This window comes from Schistocerca americana, chromosome 10 (genome assembly GCF_021461395.2).
Source record: "Schistocerca americana isolate TAMUIC-IGC-003095 chromosome 10, iqSchAmer2.1, whole genome shotgun sequence".
NCBI lineage: Eukaryota > Metazoa > Arthropoda > Insecta > Orthoptera > Acrididae > Schistocerca > Schistocerca americana.
The window spans coordinates 106,663,334-106,682,694 of NC_060128.1; the positions used below are offsets into that span (position 1 = coordinate 106,663,334).

At 41.2% G+C, this 19,361-nt stretch overlaps 1 protein-coding gene across 1 annotated transcript in view; it reads right to left on the bottom strand.

Annotated features, from left to right (window-relative positions):
• Window positions 1–19,361, bottom strand: part of LOC124552403 (collagen alpha-1(I) chain-like) — a 255,146-nt gene that overhangs the window by 79,484 nt on the left and 156,301 nt on the right. Inside the window, exons 13-16 of the mRNA XM_047126667.1 lie at window positions 17,534–17,642; window positions 11,592–11,779; window positions 9,107–9,323; window positions 2,773–2,861 (exon numbers count right to left, since the gene is read on the bottom strand). Of these exons, the coding sequence (XP_046982623.1) occupies window positions 2,773–2,861; window positions 9,107–9,323; window positions 11,592–11,779; window positions 17,534–17,642 (603 nt within the window). The remainder of the gene's footprint in view (window positions 1–2,772; window positions 2,862–9,106; window positions 9,324–11,591; window positions 11,780–17,533; window positions 17,643–19,361) is intronic.

The window sequence follows — 19,361 nt, forward strand, 5'->3', positions numbered from 1 at the left end:
TGTTTTGTGTGCTGCAGTTTGCTAATAGTGAGTCAGTGATTCCAGTCCAGTGGGCTTTTTGTCAGTGTTTTGGTACTGATCTGCCTCCACCCAAAAACATTCAATACTGGTATCGACAATTTGAAGTGACAGGATGGTTGTGCAAAGGTAAGAGTCCAGGTCAACCTCACACTTCTGATGATGTGGTGGAAAGAATTCGGCAAACATTTGAGTGGAGTCCACGAACGTCTCTGTTTTCCACATAAGCAGAGAACTGCCAATGATTCATATGACTGTTTGTTGACTGTTAAGGAACCATTTGGTCTATAAACCATACAGACCACAACTAGTGCTAGCTCTTCAGCTTGGTGATAAAAGGAAACAGGTTGACTTCAGCAATGTTCTACTAGAGAATGTAGAAGATGACACATTTTTACCATGGTTAATTTTCAGTGATGAAGCAACATTTCATACCAGCGGCAAAGTAAATCGATGAAACATGCACATGTGGGGACTGCAGCATGAAAGAGATTCACCTAAAGTGAATGTTTTTAGTGCCATTTCTTGTGAAAAAGTGTACGCTCCCAACCAATTTGAGAGAAACACAGTGACTGGAATGAGCTAGATTCAAATGCTGCAGAACTGGCTTTTCCACAACTTCAGAAGAACTCTGATCACTTCATTTTTCAACCAGATGGAGCTTCACCATACTGGCATAATAATGTATGTCAGTTTCTCAGTGAAACTGCACCTCAACACTGGATAGGGTGCACGGGACACCGAGACACTGCCCTGCATTCTTGGCCTCCAAGATCGGCAGATATGACCCTGTGTGATTTTTTCTTATTGGGGTGTGTGAAGTAAAATGTGTTCATCTCCCCTTTACCCTGTGACACAAAAGAAGTGAAGCAGAAAATAACAGCCTCCATAACCTCTGTGAAAGCAGATACATCATATAAAGTTTATGACAAATTTTGTCATCTAGATGTTGTGCGTGCTGCCGCTGGAAGGCACATACAGCATTTGTAATAGCATAGCCAAACTTGAAGATTTTGTGAAAATTTTGCAATTTATCCCTCTTTGCAGTACGTTTTTATCAATAGATATGGCATTTTGAAACCACATCATTCTTTTTAGACACCCTGTATTCCAGCAGAAAATAATTTATTACAAATAGAGAGCGCTTGTACAGTGTAGCTCCTATTTGCTGGAGAGGGCTGGTTTGACACAGCTCTGCATGCTACTTTATCCTGTACATGACTGATCATCTTCGAGTAACTGCCGCAACCTACATCCTTCTGAATTTGCACTGTAGACAAGTCTTGGTCACCCTCTATAGTTTTTAATCCCCCACCCACTCCCCACTTCCCTCTATTAGCAAACTGATGAGTCCTTGATGCCTCATAATAAGTCCTATCAACCATTCTGTTCTTTTAGTTACATTGTGCCACAAATTTGTTTCTCCTATTCAGTACCTCCTCATTTGTTATTCAGTAATCGCATACAATTTTCAGAGTTCTTCTGCAGTGGCAAATTTCAACTAACTTACTAGTCACCTGTAAAAAGCACCAATTTTTGGTATGATTAACATACAGAGTGATTATCAATAAAGCACAAAGGCAAACATTCCAATTTTGTGGAATGAATTTGAAAGGAGCAAGTTACATGCATGTACATAGCATGTAGGCCAACCAGAAAACTTATTCATCCTTGTATCCGAAAGCAAAACATCAAATTAATTTATAAGAATATACTTTGAATATGAACATCAAAAAAAGCAAAATGAGGATAATGGAATGCAGTCAAATTAAATCAGGTGATGCAGTGGAAATGAGATTAGGAAATGAGACACTTAAAGTAGTAAAGGAGTTTTGCTATTTGGGGAGCAAAATAACTGATGATGGTCAAAGTAGAGAGGATATAAAATGTAAACTGGCAATGGCAAGGAAAGCGATTCTGAAGAAGAGAAATTTGTTAACATCTGAAAGTATTTGTATGGAGTGTAGTCATGTATGGAAGTGAAACGAGGATGAGAAATAGTTTAGACAAGAAGAGAATAGAATCTTTCGAAATGTGGTGCTACAGAAGAATGCTGAAGATTAGATGGGTAGATCACGTAACTAATGAGGAGGTACTGAATAGAATTGGAGAGAAGAGAAATTTATGGCACAACTTGACCAGAAGAAGGGATTGGTTGGTAGGGCATATTCTGAGGCATCAAGGGATCACCAGTTTAGTATTGGAGGGCAGCTTGGAGGGTAAAAATCATAGAAGGAGACCAAGAGATGAATACACTAAACAGATTCAGAAGGATGTAGGTTGCAGTAGGTACTGGGAGATGAAGAAGCTTGCACAGGATAGAGTAGCATGGAAAGCTGCATCAAACCAGTCTCAGAACTGAAGACCACAACAACAACTTACAAATGAGATGATTAAATGCACATTCTTTTTCCAATTCAGAGTAAGAAACTGGGAAAAAGAAAAAAAAAAACACCAATAATCAGCTTGTCTTCAGCCGATTAATAATAATAATAAAAAGTATACATTCAAAAACAGTTTGACAATGCAACATCTACTTCTACTGCAGTTACATATGTCTGCAGTTTCCAAATGTTTCACTTACTCAGCTCTTAGGAAGTTAACGATACTTTAGGAACCTGTACTGAAGTCTACACTTTTAATGATAATTTTAGATTTGGAAGACATTTTTGAACATCTGCATTGTACAATGTCTATTCTGTTTCATCTCTGATTTCATCTACAGCTCACAGGGTTCTCGGTGAGCAGCCTTACCTGCAGTCCCGGAGGTCCGGGTCTCCCTGGATCTCCCTGAGCTCCCTTTGTTCCCTGCGGACCTACGGGGCCCCTATCTCCAGATTGACCTACAAGGCAATAACAATAATGTTTTAACTATGCATATTTTGCAAAACAAAAATATAATAAATGTAATGCGTAACACAAGGGTCATTCAATGACTAAAAGATAAATAGCTGTACAGCAAAAATGGTTTATTAAATCAATAGAATTTTTTATCAATGCACTTGTTCCATCTTCATGTGAGTTTTCTCATCCCATCCCCCTCCTCCCTCTCAGTGAAGAATTCTTTATGCCAATCTCAAAGCCAGTTTTGTACTCTTGCTAAACCTCTTTGTTGCTGTTAAACTTGATGCTATGCAATGCTTCCTTCATTGGACCAATTACACTACTGGCCATTAAAATTGCTACACCACAAAGATGACGTGCTACAGACACAACATTTAACTGACAGGAAGAAGATGCTGTGATATGCAAATGATTAGCTTTTCAGAGCATTCACACAAGGTTGGTGCCAGTGGCGACACCTACAACGTGCTGACATGCGAAAAGTTTCCAACCAATTTCTCAAACACAAACAGCAGTTGACCGGCGTTGCCTGGTGAAACGTTGTTGTGATGCCTCGTGTAAGGAGGAGAAATGCGTACCATCACGTTTTCGGCTTTGATAAAAGTCAGATTGTAGCCTATCACGACTGCGGTTTATTGTATCGCAACATTGCTGCTCGTGTTGGTCGAGATCCAATGACGGTTAGCAGAATATGGAATTGGTGGGTTCAGGAGGGTAATACGGAATGCCATGCTGGATCCCAATGGCCTCGTATCACTAGCAGTCGAGATGACAGGCATCTTATCCGCATGGCTGTAATGGATCGTGCAGCCAGGTCTTGATCCCTGAGTCAACAGACATTTGCAAGACAACAACCATCTGCACGAACAGTTTGACGATGTTTGCAGCAGCATGGACTATCAGCTCGGAGACTGTGGCTGCAGTTACCCTAGTCGCTGTATCACAGACAGGAGTGCCTGCGATGGTGTACTCAACGACCAACCTCGGTGCACGAATGGCAAAATGTCATTTTTTTGGATGAATCCAGGATCTGTTTACAGCATCATGATGGTCACATCTGTGTCTGGTGACATCGCGGTGAAAGCACACTGGAAGCGTGTATTCATCATCACCATACTGGTGTATCACCCGGAGTGATGGTATGGGGTGCCATTGGTTACACGTCTCGGTCACCTCTTGTTCGCATTGACGACTCTTTGAACAGTGGACGTTACATTTCAGATGTGTTACGACCTGTGGCTCTACCCTTCATTTGATCCCTGCGGAACCCTACATTTCAGCAGGATAATGCACGACCGTACGTTGCAGGTCTTGTACGGGCCTTTCTGGATACAGAAAATTTTCTACTGCTGCCCTAGCCAACACATTCTCCAGATATCTCACCAATTGAAAATGTCTGATCAATGGTGGCCGAGCAACTGGCTCGTCACAATACGCTAGTCACCACTCTTGATGAACTGTGGTATCGTGTTGAAGCTGCATGGGCAGCTGTACCTGTACACGCCATCCAAGCTCTGTTTGACTCAATGTCCAGACGTATCGAGGCCGTTATTACAGCCAGAGGTGGTTATTCTGGGTAGTGGTTTCTCAGGATCTATGCACCCAAACTGCATGAAAATGTAATCACATGTCAGTTCTAGTATAATGTATTTGGCCAATGAGTACCCATTTATCATCTGCATTTCTTCTTGGTGTAGCAATTTTTAGTGGCCAGTAGTGTAGATAAAAATCAGAAGGGGTGAGCTCAGGGCTGTAAGGAAGATGAGAAAGGAGATCCCGACCCACTGTGGCAACCGGTTCCACAACTGACTGTGCCGTGTGAGGTCCAGCGTTATTTCTAAGAAAAAGTATGTTTGTCCTCTGCCACCATGGAAACTATTTTCAGGCTCTATGTAAATGAGATACCCCTGTTTTTTGTGATGAATTTTTAGTGCTCTGGGAGCCCACTGAGTACAAGTCTTATGGTAGCTGGGTTTGGCATGAATGATGGAATGAGTTGTGCCAAAACTTACTTGACATTTTTCAGCTATTTGCTGATCTGTAAGTGGTCAGTTTTCTCTGATAGCTGAGAGGTCGGTACTGCCACTGGATGCCTGGAGCAGTGCTCATTAGTTGCACTTTTGTGGTCATTTTTAAAACCTTTTCACTGATGTGTAAAAACTTGCGTGGTTTGTGCAACTACTGCCATAGTGTTTCTTCATACAGGAGAATATTTCTAACAGTTATACACTTTCCAAAAATAAAATTCCAATCACAGAATACTTCAAAAGTATTTTCCTCAAGTGAGCATGCCATTGCAACTAAGGCCACAGACATTAAATTTCTATAAATATTTATCCAACAAATGACCAATATTTTCCGCAAAGTTTCCAAAACACAAAAGTTTGGATTTCCTGCATTAGGTGTTTCCTTCACTAAATATTTTTGCTACTTCAATTATTAAGCCTCATACACTGAGGTCTAATCCACTCCAGGGCTGGTGCTTGTGTGGTAGCGTTCAACTCAGAGGTAAGAGGTCGAAATCCCAGTATGGGAAGAATGTTCCATTAGTATTTGGTTAACAACAAGGGGAGAGGTGATTGCATGAAGCCCCAATCACCAGTCTTTGCGTCAATGTCGTGGATTAAATTCCAATCCTCTCTACAATGTCTTATGGAGTGAGGGCATGTGACACAGCCTTCTGCCATCTTTCGTTATCCTACCAAAAAAAAAACACTACACTAGGCACACCACGCTGACACTTCATGAATGAAATATGCCACTGTGCGCAATCGAAGGACTTTGGGTAACATAGTTCACTTGAAGGTGATTTTTACTATCGGCAACAAAAACTGTTAAGAAGTAAATTATTGGGCAGTGAGCGTAAGAATTTCAAGATCCTTGAAAAGATTTCTGCAACACGTATGCTACCTACTTTACACAATATTGTTACTCCTAACTTTTGCTGAACAAATACTTTATTTACTCTCAGTGCACTGCCCCTGAAGATAACCCCTTAAGACTACAGGCAGTGATAATATGCAGGACAAACCAACTGCCCTGCCTTTAGGTCAACACTATGAGAGATGTTTCTAAGGACAGACAACACACAGTACTGAGCTTCTTGATTAGTTTAGCCTTGTTATCCAGCTGGGTGTGAATCTGGATCATCAATTAGTATGCTTGAAGTGAATCCAGAAAGTATGATCCGTTTGGTAATACAAACAGAGCAAGTACACATACAGAAAGCACCCTTTACAACTACTAATCATTTCCTTTCCTGTTCCACTCGCAAACAGACCAACAGAAACATGACTGCCGAAATGCCTCTGTATGAGCCATAATTTCTATTGTCTAATCTTTGTGGTTCTTATGTGAAATGTACATTCACAGCAGTGGAACTGTTCTACAAGCTGGCTTCAAATGACAATTCTCTAAATTTTCTTAATAGTGCCTCAAGAAAAGAACGTTGTTGTCCCTCCAGGGATTCCCAGCTGAGTTCATCAAGCATATCTGTAAAACTAACATGTTGTTCAAACCTACCAGTAACAAATCTAGCATGCTGTCTCTGAACTGCTTTGATATCTTCCTTCAATAAGACCTGGTACGTATTCCAAACACTCAAGCAGCACTCCAGAATAGGTCGCACTAGTCTTATATATGCCATCTCCTTTATAGATGAGTTAACTTCCACAAAATTTTCCCAACAAAATGAAGTCAATCACTCACTTTCCTGCTACCAGCCTGACATGGCTTTGCAACATTGCACCTGTGGTGTCACCGCCAGACACCACACTTGCTAGGTGGTAGCTTTTAAATCGGCCGCGGTCCGGTAGTATACGTCGGACCCGCGTGTCGCCACTGTCAGTGATCGCAGACCGAGCGCCACCACACGGCAGGTCTAGAGAGACGTACTAGCACTCGCCCCAGCTGTACAGCCGACGTAGCTAGCTACAGTTCACTGACCAATATGCTCTCATTTGCCGAGACGATAGTTAGCATAGCCTTCAGCTACATTTGCTACGATCTAGAAAGGCGCCAAATTCAATTGATATTGGGATTCTGTTAATGTATCATCAAGAGCGATGTTCTACAAATGTGGATTAAAGTTAAGTATTCCAGAAGCTACGTACTTTTCTTTATAGCATTCATTACGTATCCTGTTTCAGACCTCACGCCAGCCTGCGTGAGTTTAAGCGCGTGCCTTTCGGCTTCCTCTCATTGTGTCTAGGCTGTCTTGTCTAGACACAACAGCACCTAAGTATTTAATTAACGTGACTGTGTCAAGCAGCACACAAATCATGCTGTATTTGTACATTGTGGGATTGTTTTTCCTACTCATCCACATTAATTTACATTTTTCTACACTTAGAGCAAACTGCCATTCATCACACTAAACAGAAATTCTGTCTACGTCATTTTGTGTCCTCCTACAGTCACTCAATAATGACACCACAGTGTCATCAGCAAACATCCTTAAACTACTGTTCACTGTGTCTGTCAGATCATTTACATATACAGAGCCTATCCCGGAGCACTCCTGACGATACCCTTGTTTCCGTTGAACACACTCCATCGAGGACAGTGTACTAGGTTCTATTGTATGGTATTGTATTGTATGTTAACTGGAGGCCTAGAAACAACGGAGAGGCTCTGTCCCCGCCACAGCCGCAGAGGTCCACAACCCCACGACGACTACCGCAGTCCACTTTCACCCCTCCACCACCCCACACCGCACCCAAGGTTATTGTGTGGTTCTGCCCCGGTGGACCCCCCCCCCCCTCCCCCCCCAGGGAACACCAGTTGAGTGTAACCCCGACGTTTGCATGGTAGAGTAATAGTGGTGTACGCGTATGTGGAGAACTTGTTTGCTCAGCAATCGCCGACATAGTGTAGCTGAGGTGGAATAAGGGGAACCAGCCCGCATTCGCTGAGGCAGATGGAAAACCGCCTAAAATCCATCCACAGACTGGCCAGCTCACTGGACCTCGACACAACCCCACCGGGCGGATTCGTGCCGGGGACCAGGCGCTCCTTCACAATCCAGAAAGCCGTGCATTAGACCACACGGCTAACCAGGCAGGCACTAGGTTCCATTACTAAAGAAGTTTTCGACCCACTCAGATATGTGGGAACCTAATCTGTATGCATGGACCTTCGTTAAGTCTGCAGTGGAGCACTGTGTCACACACTTTCTAGGAATCTTGAATATGGAATCTGCCTGTTGCCCTTCATCCAAGGTTCGCAGGATGTCACTTGAGAAAAGAGCGAGCTGAGTTTTGCAAAAGCAATGCTTTCTCAAATTGTACTGATTTGTAGAGAAAAGCTTTCCTGCCTCATGAGAAATTTTTTAATTTGAACTCACAGTGTGTTTAAGAATTCTGCAGCAAATCAATTTTAAGGATATTGGTCTGTAATTATGCAGGTCCTTTCTTTTAACTTTCTTATATAAAGATGTCAAGCGCAATTTTTCTCAGTTACTTAGATCTCTGCACTGAAAAAAAAACTGCATGCTTTAAACTATCTTTCTATACAGATCTCACCATTTTGCAGGCGCACTTGAATGTTTGCTCTAAGGACATTGCAGCCTATGTTATGAAATGTGTGGTAACCTGTTCTTTGACCTCGTCATTTTTGGTGAATTTTTGACCACAGAGGAATGTTTTCAGGTGGAAAAAAAGAGATGTAAATGACATGTATGGAGGATGGTCAAACTGACCTAAGGCACAAGAACTGTCATGTCTTGCTTGCTGCGGTGTGTCAGCATTGTTGTGAATCAAAACAATACTGTGCATGAAATTTGTGCGGTGCTTATTCCATACTGAGTGACAGAGTTTTGCAAATGTCTCCCAGTAAACATTTGCAACAACAGTTCATTGTCACAATAAAACATGCACCAACAGAATGCCGCATCAACTGAGGGGTTTCATAAGTGGCCAGTCTCATCCCTGGTTGGTATCTTGTGTAGAAAATCACCACCACCTTTGTGGTAATGTGTTTGCCATTTGAGACAAGCACTATATAGTACAAACGACACAAAGAGAACCCAAAATGGTGTCATCCCAGTTCCCTCGACTCAAAGATACTACATGCATGCACCAAACTACAAATGTAAAGCTGCCATGGAAAGAAATACAAACAGAACTTACTTTTTGTATGTACCTCATAATATTTACATTAGGTGTGTTATTATGGTCAGTGGAATGACCCCCTTGCTATATTACTGCACATAGCAGGGATGCTGAGAAGACATGGGGCTGGTTACCTTTAGGCCCCGGTGCTCCATCAGGTCCCGGAAGCCCCCGGCCGCCAGCCACTCCCCTCTCTCCCTGAGGTCCCGCTGGCCCCGTGGGACCCCGGATTCCTCTCTTGCCCCTCTTCCCTTCCGGTCCCGCTGTTCCTGGCAACCCACGAGGTCCGGGTGCTCCAGATTCTCCTTTCATCCCAGTCTCTCCTTTGAAGCCACGCTCTCCTGGTGTTCCCTGGAATAAAATACAACAATAATAAGAGTAATGGAAATGAAGGATATGTTACAAAGATAGGCAGCTACCTTGGGAACTCATCTCATATTGTAGTTTTACCCATATGATAAAATGAAGCACTTGTCCTTCAGTTTTGTTCTACCATCATTCTTAATTATTAATTACTTGTGCTTTTGTGAAGAATAGGAAGAGCATAAGACAGGGTCGTAGATGTTTGCCTTACTGTTCAATCTCTGCATCAAGGAGGCAATGATGGAGAAAAGAAAGGTGCAGGAGTGGGATTAAAATTCAGGGTGAAAGGATATCAATGATAATGACTCACTGAAGACATTGTGACTCATAGTGAATGTAAGGAAGAATTTAAGGACATGTTGAATAGAATGAGTAGTCCTATGAGTACAGAATATGGAGCAACAGTAAACCAAAGAATGACGAAAGTAATGAGAAGTAGCAGAAATGAAAGTAGTGATAATGTCAAAATCAAGACTGAGGACCATGAAGTAGACAAAGTGAAGGAATTCTCCTATTAGAAAGCAAACTAACACATGATGGATGAAAGAAGTATGCCACAAAAAGTAGGTTAGCAGAGGCAAAGAAGGCATTCCAAGTCAAAATTTGAGGAGTACATTTCTGGGATTGGATATCTGGAGTATAGCATTGTACAGAAGTGAGTCATGGATTGTGGCAAAACCAGTAAAGAAGAGAACTGAAACACTTTAAATGCAGCGCTATAGAAGGATGGTGGAAATCAGGTACCCTGATAAGATAAGAAATGAGGAAGTACTCTGCAGAATTGGCGAAGAAAGGAGCATATAGGAAACACTGACAGACGAAGGGGCAGGATGATAGGACATGTATTAAGACATCAGGGACTAATCTCCATATTATTAGAGGGAGCTGTAGACTGTAAAAACTGTAGAGGATAACAGACATTGGAACATACCCAACCAATAACTGAGGATGTTAAATCCTGCTACTCTTAGAAGGTCACATTGGCATTGGAAAGGAATTCATGGCAAGTTGCACTGAACTTGTCAGAATACCGGTGACACACTGATACAAAAAGACTGAAGAATTATCAGAAAAATTCATAAATTCCATTACATTGTGATATAATTCTGTGGGCATCACCACTCTTTAACTATCAGAAGTCAATAACAGGATTCTTATCAAAATTTGATTGATTCTATCTAACTGAAAGTTCTCTGGTCTTTTAACCAAAAGATTCACGAGGAAAACTTTGTAATAATGTCCATCTATGGTCTTTTCAATAGCGTATTTAATTCACCAATGTACACTTTAAAGCACAGCTTCATAAAGAGGGCTTGAGCAGGTTTATGTTGGTTTGATGGTTTGTGATGTCAATACGCCAGAAAAACAAATCTTTTAGAGGTCATAGTAGATTTTGCAAATTTTGCTGACTTCTGTTGCATGTAATAAAGTAATTGTTTAGATGGAGGATTTCAGAGGTGGGAAGCAGGGATACGATGTTTCTTCTCTACTATTCAACCCATATGTTGAAGAAGCAACACAGGAAACATAAAAAAAAGTTCAGGAGTGTCATTAATAAACAGGGAGAAATAATATAAATGGTAAGATTTGCTGGTGGCATTGCTATCGTCAGTAATGGCAAGGAAGAATTACAGGACCTGGTAATGCAATGAACATTCTATGAAGAAGAGAATAAGGACTGAGAGTAAATCAAATGACAAAAATTACAGTAGTTTAAAAGAAACACGCCTTGTGCATACATAAGGAATCATCAGTGGGTACCCTGAAGCATTACAAGATTTTTTTTCTTTTGCAGATATAGGTTATAGCTGTAAAACAGTTCATGTAAGTTTTTATAATAAAATAGAAAGGTACTTACACAGCAGTGTAACACATTATTTGTAAGCCAAACAGCATTCTTTCAAGTGGAACATTGGTTGAAAGATTGCAGTTTTTCTTGTGGTCACTCTCTTTTCAAAAAACAGCACTGTAACTGAAATTTTCTGTGTATGGAGTGTCACTGGTTTTTGTGTTACCAACTTTCTCAGTTTCTGCTTTCAACTTTTTTTTCTCTCCTCAACTGCAAGCTTTCAACCAGGTGTGTTAAAATGAAGCAAGTAAGTGTGAATTGCAGCACATCCCCATAGATGTAAATGGGGAGAGAACAACTGAGTTATAACCTCCCAGTCAATAATGGCACAGAACTTTAGCAAGTACACACAAGATGAGGAGATGGTTTTAATACGTGCAGTCCTAGTGAGTGACTGTTCCACTTACCGGACTTCCTTTCATTCCAGGTTGTCCAGGGCTGCCAGACAGTCCGGGAGGTCCTCTCGCTCCAGGGAAGCCTGGAGGTCCGGGGAGTCCCGCCGTCCCGGGGCTGCCCTTCTCTCCTGCCGAGCCGTCCTTCCCTGGTGGTCCAGGCACTCCAGACTCACCCGGCTGTCCGGGACGGCCTGCCTCTCCTGCAAAGAAATTGAGCCTCTGTCTGGATATGTTTATTCACTGATTCATAGTGTTCTGTAAATCCCATCAAGATGGAGATTCTCCATGTATGTGGAATCAGTTAAGGTATACATTAGCAGAAAACAAAGAACTCAGAGAAGCTTAACGTGTACAATATATTAGCAAGAAACTCTACTGCTTAATACAATGTATACTATCTGATAAATCTTATCTGGACACCTATTAGTGGACATTGCCCTTTATGATGGCTCAAACTCTACTGGGGTCACTTTCAACGAGGTCTCTGAATGTCAGTGGAATGAACAGCAGCACAATCTTCCTTAAAAGAACCAGAGAATGTAGTGATGTTGGGCACTGAGGTATGGAGCAAAGTCAACGTTCTAAGTTACATCTAAGGCATTCCTCTGGATTCAGATCGGAACGCTGGGCAAGCTAGTCCACTTCTGAAATGTTATTTTTCACAAAGCATTGCCTCACATATGCTGCTTTATGAAAGGACGCATTGCGCTGTGCACTTCACTGTGGTTTGCAGAGTATATGTGTAGACACAGATGCAGATTTTCCTACTGAAACAAGCAACTAACATCTCCAAACTATTCTAAGTAGTGCTCAATGCTGTTAGATGTGTTCGCAACCTTCTACATTTTTGCGCAATCAGGGGACCACATCCTGACCGTGAAAAACACTGCCATACTGTAAAACCCCGTCAGATCCGTACTTCACTGTTAGCACTACCCACGATTGCAGGTAACATTCTCCAGGCATTCAACAAACCCAAACTGTGCTGGTGTACACTGGCGCCAGCACACCGTGTGGAATAGAGGTTACAAGAATATTGATAGAGGCCAATGACAGACTCACTGGAAATGCGCCGCTAATGCCCTCTCGGTCACTAGTAATTAGGCGGATCGGAGGATCAGTAGCTCCAGGTAGTTTGAGTCAGTATGCTGTGTGAGTTCCAGCGTGTCAGCGAGAGGGAGCTGCAGTCGCAGCCTCTAGCTTAGAATCACACAGCACATAGCAAACCAAATAGTGTTCATAGTGGACTTTCTACTTCAACAGCAGTGCAGCTACATGGACTATACAGAAGAGAGATTGTACCAAGCCAGTTATTAACTGTGTGCAGTTTGCATTACAGAATGAGGATATGGGCCACTAACCAACATTCTCTCCTTGCTTTCCACAGTACAGGTCTACAGAGACAATGAGATGACATAAAAGCGGCTAACAAGGATTCAACCAAAAGTTCCATCAGACAGCCACAGTGTACAGCATGATTCATCACTCCAAATCACTCGTATCCAGTCGTCCACTACCAGTGCATCACTCTTTACACAACCCTGAACATCACTTAGCACTGCCTTCAGAAATATGCGACTTACTAGGAGCTGCTCAATCGCTGGATCCCATTCTATTGAACTCACTGTGCACAGCCGTTGTTCTAACTGGACTGCTGGCTGCACTTTGTAGCTCACAAGTGACTCCTTCCACTGACTTCATGAAATTTGTTACAGTCACACTCCACAATGCTCAATGGCCCATGCTCATCAGAACATAAGGTCTGCCCAGTCTCAGTTTAGCTGTGATTCTTCCTTTGCACATCCACTCGACAATCACATGAGTGACAGCTGACGTGGGCAGCTTTAGAGGGATTGAAATATCCCTCATGGATCTGTCACTCAGGTGACATCCAATGACTAGCCACTGAGCTCTCCTGGTGGACACATTCCGCTGTTACTGTTCATCTACTGGCAACACAATAGTCCCCTCCCCCTCACCTATGTTTTTACTGGTCAATCTGCCTGCATGATACCTAGTGGTGAATCCTGCATCATGTAGGGATACAGAGGTGTTTTTCATGGCTAGTGTGCGCTCCCCTTATTGTGATAAAGAAAACATTAAATAGAGGATGTTGCAATGTGTTCTACAGGACAATATACTGTGTACAGTAACAGAACAGTTCGAAAACATCACTTGTTTGTATTGGCACGAAAACATATGTTGTCATAAAGCAGCATCTGTGAGACAAAGCACTGGACTCATATTCAGGAGGATGATGGTTCAAATCTGTGTTTGGCCATTCAGAATTAGGTATTCTGTGGTTTCTCTAAGTCACTCCAGGCACATTCCAGCATCATTGATTTGAAAGGGCACAGACAACTCACTTTCCCATCCTTTTGATATCCGAGCTCATGCTTCACATCTAGCAACCAAACTGTCAACAGGACACTGAACTCTAATTTTCCTCACTTCATTACTTTTCATTACTTCCTGTGAGACAACAGTTTGTGGACAATAACACTCATGTAATGGACTTGGCTGCCCAGAGTCCTGACCCAAATCCATGGAACACCTTTAGGACGAGTTAGAGTGTCGACTTCATTCCAGAACCCAGCGCCCCACATCACTATATTCTCCGGTTTCAACCCTCAAGAGAGAATGGGCTGCCATTTCTCCACATACATTCAGACACCTTGCTCAAAGTGTCCCCCGTAGGGTTCAAGCAGCCATAAAGGTGAAGGATGAACAGTGGAAACGTGCCTTATTAACGTCCACTAGTACCTGTGCAGATACTTTTGATAAGACGGTGTATTTGCCATGTAAGTAACAAAACTTTTCAGTATTTCAATTCAAATATTAAGATAATCTACGTTAGAACATCTTTAGATGGTTTGAAGATCACATATATTGTACTCAAACAATGGAAAATGCAGCTGGAATGTAGCAATATTATGAAGAGGAGAGTTGCTACTCACTATATAGTGGAGATGCTGAGTCACAGATAGGCACCACAAAATGACTGTCACAAATAAATATTGTGACAGTCTTTTTGTTGTGCCTATATGTGACTCAGCATCTCTGCTATACAGGGAGTAGCAACTTGCCTTTTCATAATATTGTTATGTTGTAGTTAGAGGTGTTTAAAAGTCAAGCTGAGCATTGCTGAGACTTTTATTCCACTGTAGATGAGGAGCAAAAATACTGCCGTTGCACCAGCCACGTGTTGTTCATTTCATCCACTATGAACCTCAATGGCCATTACATCATATTCTCATGGAAGGCCTTAGCAAAATGCACTAACAGTAGTTATGTATGAGGGACCTTGCACCGAAGATGGTGGCCCAAATATTCGCAAGTGTAGTATGAGGCAGGGGGGCGAGGGGGGGTGGGTGGGGGGGTATTTGTGACATTTGACATAGCTAGTGCAATATTAGAACTGAAGCACATGCTCAGCAACTTACAGTAGCATATACCATTAGAACATCAATGTGTTTCACATTGCCTCGGTTTAAAATTATGTGGACCCAATTTCATGGGGACAACAAAAATATAAAGGTATTTGACTAGTAAGGATAGATGCTGAAGTAATGAATTACAATTTGAATTAAGTGTTTGGCTGCTTGAGACCATCTGGTACAACATTTGTATCCTGGCTGTCATGTTTTGGCTAAGGTGGTTGCCACTAGGAATCGTCTTTACAGTCTGCAGTTTTGGGCATTGCACAACAAAATGATAAACAATGGAAAATCCAGGATGGACTGCAGCAATATTATGGAAATGATAGTTGCTACTCACCATATATTGGAGATACTGATTCACAGATGGGCAGAACAAAAAGACTGTCAGGAAGTGAGCTTTTGGCCAAGAAGTCCTTTGTTGGAAACAGGCAACACACACACACACACACACACACACACACACACACACACACACACACACACAGAGAGAATGCAAATGCGACTCTCACACAGATGAGGCAGCACCCAGAGACAGTGGTCATGTTTGAGAGAGTTGCGTTTGCGTGTGTTTGTGTTGTCTATTTCCAATGATGGACTTGTTGGCCAAAATCTCTCTTTCTGACAGTCTTTTTGTTGCACCCACCTGTGACTCAGTATCTTCACTATATGGTCAATAGCAACTATCCTTTTCATAATATTGCCATAACAAAATGTATGTTTTCAGTCTTTCTTTTGTATTGCTGTTCAGTCAATGCTTTCAAAAAGGATTATTATAGTGATTGTGAGTTTGAAATTGAATTTAGCAGCTCAGAAAGTGAAGATAAATATGACATTACTTGATTAGAAACTGAAAGTGATGGCAGTTCATCTGTTGGATGACAAGTGCTCACCAGTGGTACGTGATAAATACATCCTCTTGCTCCAGCCAGCCCCTCCCAGATTTATGTTCACAGGAAACTATTGTGAATTACGTGGTTAGACTTCATAGCTACACAGAAACTAAAAAATGATTTGAAGTTTCAGGATATTTTAGTCAAACTCCATTGCATGAGTATACTCAAGATTTTATTACTGATGATCTTCAAAATTTTGTAACTCATTATTTTGAGCTTTAAAAGCTGTTTTTACATGTCTATTTTAATGTCTTTCATTATATGATGTTTTTACTTAATGAAGAAGTATAATTTTTTGGAGAATAATTTGAAAAAAGGAAGAAAAGAAAAAGAAATTGTTGAGTTAAGGAATTAAATACAGAACAACTGAAGTCAACCATACTATGTGTTTGAGAGGTCCCCAAACTTTCTTGAATTTGTATGACTTGGAAAACAAACAGTTCTTTCATTACTGTCCCTGCTTTGAAATTGAAAAATGTATTGCTACCAGTATCATATTGTTTTAGATGTGGAGCCACGACTGATGTGAGTGGATGCTACACTTTTGAGAAGGGATTAGTGGTGTGTATGTAGGTGCACAAACATTCACAGACTAGGCAAACAATGAAAGAGATAGTGAATGTGTTTAGAGATTGCATTGGTCAGCCTCAAATTATAAATCATCCTTGCTTGATTGGGAGAAACATACTTTTGTTTCAGGTAGTGTCAAAGGCACACTGTGCACAATAGAAAACATGAGAGAAAACACATGCTGCAATCACTCAGTTGACAGAGCAGTCAGTCTCCAATGAAAGTGATCACAAGAGAGCAACTGAACTTCAAGTATTGTGGACAATAATGTGTGACCACACCACACAAGATCTGAAACTGTAAGGAGTGAGACCAACTTCTGTGAATGACTTATTTGACAATGTGGAGCACCAAGTTGCACTGTTGACACAATTTTCATATGCCGTGTCTCATTCAAAAAAGTTACTGTGTAATATATCGTAGCTCACAAAGAAGGAATGTGATTTTCTTGTCTAAGAAAACTCTCCATTATGCACAAGAGTTGAAAGGGAAGGCACCACATGGTATATTACAGGCCAGGAAGCCATCATGATAACTTTTTTGAAATGAAAGGTGAATTAAAATTCTTATTTCGACATGTTGAAAATTAGGTTAACATTTCAGCTCAAAGACAAGAGAATCGTGAATGAAGATTGGTTACAGCAGTACAGAGTGCCAGCACAATTTGCTATTCATGTGAATTCCTTTTTTGAGGCCACTGGATTGGTCATGATTTGGCAATATCTTTCAATTAACTGCTCCTTTCTTCTCCTTTGTTCTCTAACAATTCCTTGAATTTAATTCACTTGCAATAAAGATACTGACCTCTATTTCTTCTTGCGGCTTCATACCTCTGTTCCTGATGAACATTTTTAGCAATTTGTTCTTTCATATACTGGGCATCTAACACATCTCCTCAGTCACTGGGAATGTACAGAAAATATTGGGAGATGATAGAGTATTGGCAGGAGTGTGTGTTGATCGCGCATGTGCACTCTTTCTAACAATCCTATCTTAGGAATATTTCACAATTTGAAGAATGCTCAGGTCAAAGAAGCAGTAAGAACAGTACCTCTTGGCCCTTGAAGTCCTTGGCTTCCTTTCGGACCTGGATGTCCTAGGTCTCCTTTGGCACCAGGATTTCCAGGGAACCCAGGTGGTCCAGGTTTTCCAATGGCTCCCTGTCAATAAAAATAAGTGTTTTATGTTAATATAAATGCAGGTTGCTGACTGCTAACTATCAAGCCAAACAATTCTCAATGCCTACAGTTTCCTTCCTTCCAATTTGGAGTTTGTACCCTACTAACAATGAGCTCCCTCGAGAAGGACCATTAGCTCAGTTTGATCACTCTTAGGTTGATGGTGAGGCTGTGGCTAATATACAGGGTGAGTCAGGTATGTGTTTTGATGGGTGATTAGAATTACTGGTTCCAAACAAAAAACTTCATGTGGACATCTGCCCTTTCCGAATGGTTTCTGAGATAATGTACATTTCTATATGTATTATTCATTGTCATTGTTTACAACATACCACTGTAATACAGACAAAATTGGGATGAACATTTTGATACCGGATGCTTGTGGTCTATCAAGTCAGAAAACTACCTAAAACTGGCCTACAAAAAGTACCTAAGCTACAACACATGCAAGTCACGCAAGATTTTCAAAATTTCCGCGATCCTTCCACACAAACTGTTAGTCGTAGACAAAAAATAAATAGCACTTTTTTTGTAGCAAATTTAATTTAGTTTAATTGTGTACAGAGATGCATTTTTGTTGGACCATGTGGTTCTCAAGTTACTAAAGAAAAATGTACAAAAGTGATATTTTAAAGGTGTTCTATCTCAGAAAACATTTGCAATAGGGCATATGTCCATATGAAATTTTTTGTTCAGAATCATTAATACTGTCACATCTCACCCTGTATACTGAGAAACACTGACACACTGTTTTTCAAAGTGACAAACATAGTGGAATACTAGATGTGGAAATTGATGTATGCTATCACGACAAAATCTGAATGTTTTTGACACATTGTATGAGGGTATGCCGAAAACTAATGCCTCAACTTTTTCAGTGCAAACTCTTAAATCTTTCTAAACAAAATGAACATTATTAACATTCTACATCTTTATTCTCCACGTTGACATATATGCAGCCCTCTGTCACTAAAGAATTCCGAATTGTTGTGTGTAACATGGTAAAAACTATGTTGGGGATGAGAAACAGTGTGCTGTAATTAAGTTTCAAATTTGAAGAGTTAGTCCCCTCATGCAGCACCCTATCCTTCAGTGTGGCAATGACAGACTACGAAAATTTCTGTTCCGACACTGACAATGTTGAGTGTTTATGGAAAAAGTTCAAGGCAATCGTAAAATGCGTTTTAGACAGGTACGTGCCGAGTAAAACTGTGAGGGACGGGAAAAACCCACCGTGGTACAACAACAAAGTTAGGAAACTACTGCGAAAGCAAAGAGAGCTCCACTCCAAGTTTAAACGCAGCCAAAACCTCTCAGACAAACTGAAGCTAAACGATGTCAAAGTTAGCGTAAGGAGGGCTATGCGTGAAGCGTTCATTGAATTCGAAAGTAAAATTCTATGTACCGACTTGACAGAAAATCCTAGGAAGTTCTGGTCTTACGTTAAATCAGTAAGTGGCTCGAAACAGCATATCCAGACACTACGGGATGATGATGGCATTGAAACAGAGGATGACACGCGTAAAGCTGAAATACTAAACACCTTTTTCCAAAGCTGTTTCACAGAGGAAGACCGCACTGCAGTTCCTTCTCTAAATCCTCGCACAAACGAAAAAATGGCTGACATCGAAATAAGTGTCCAAGGAATAGAAAAGCAACTGGAATCACTCAATAGAGGAAAGTCCACTGGACCTGACGGGA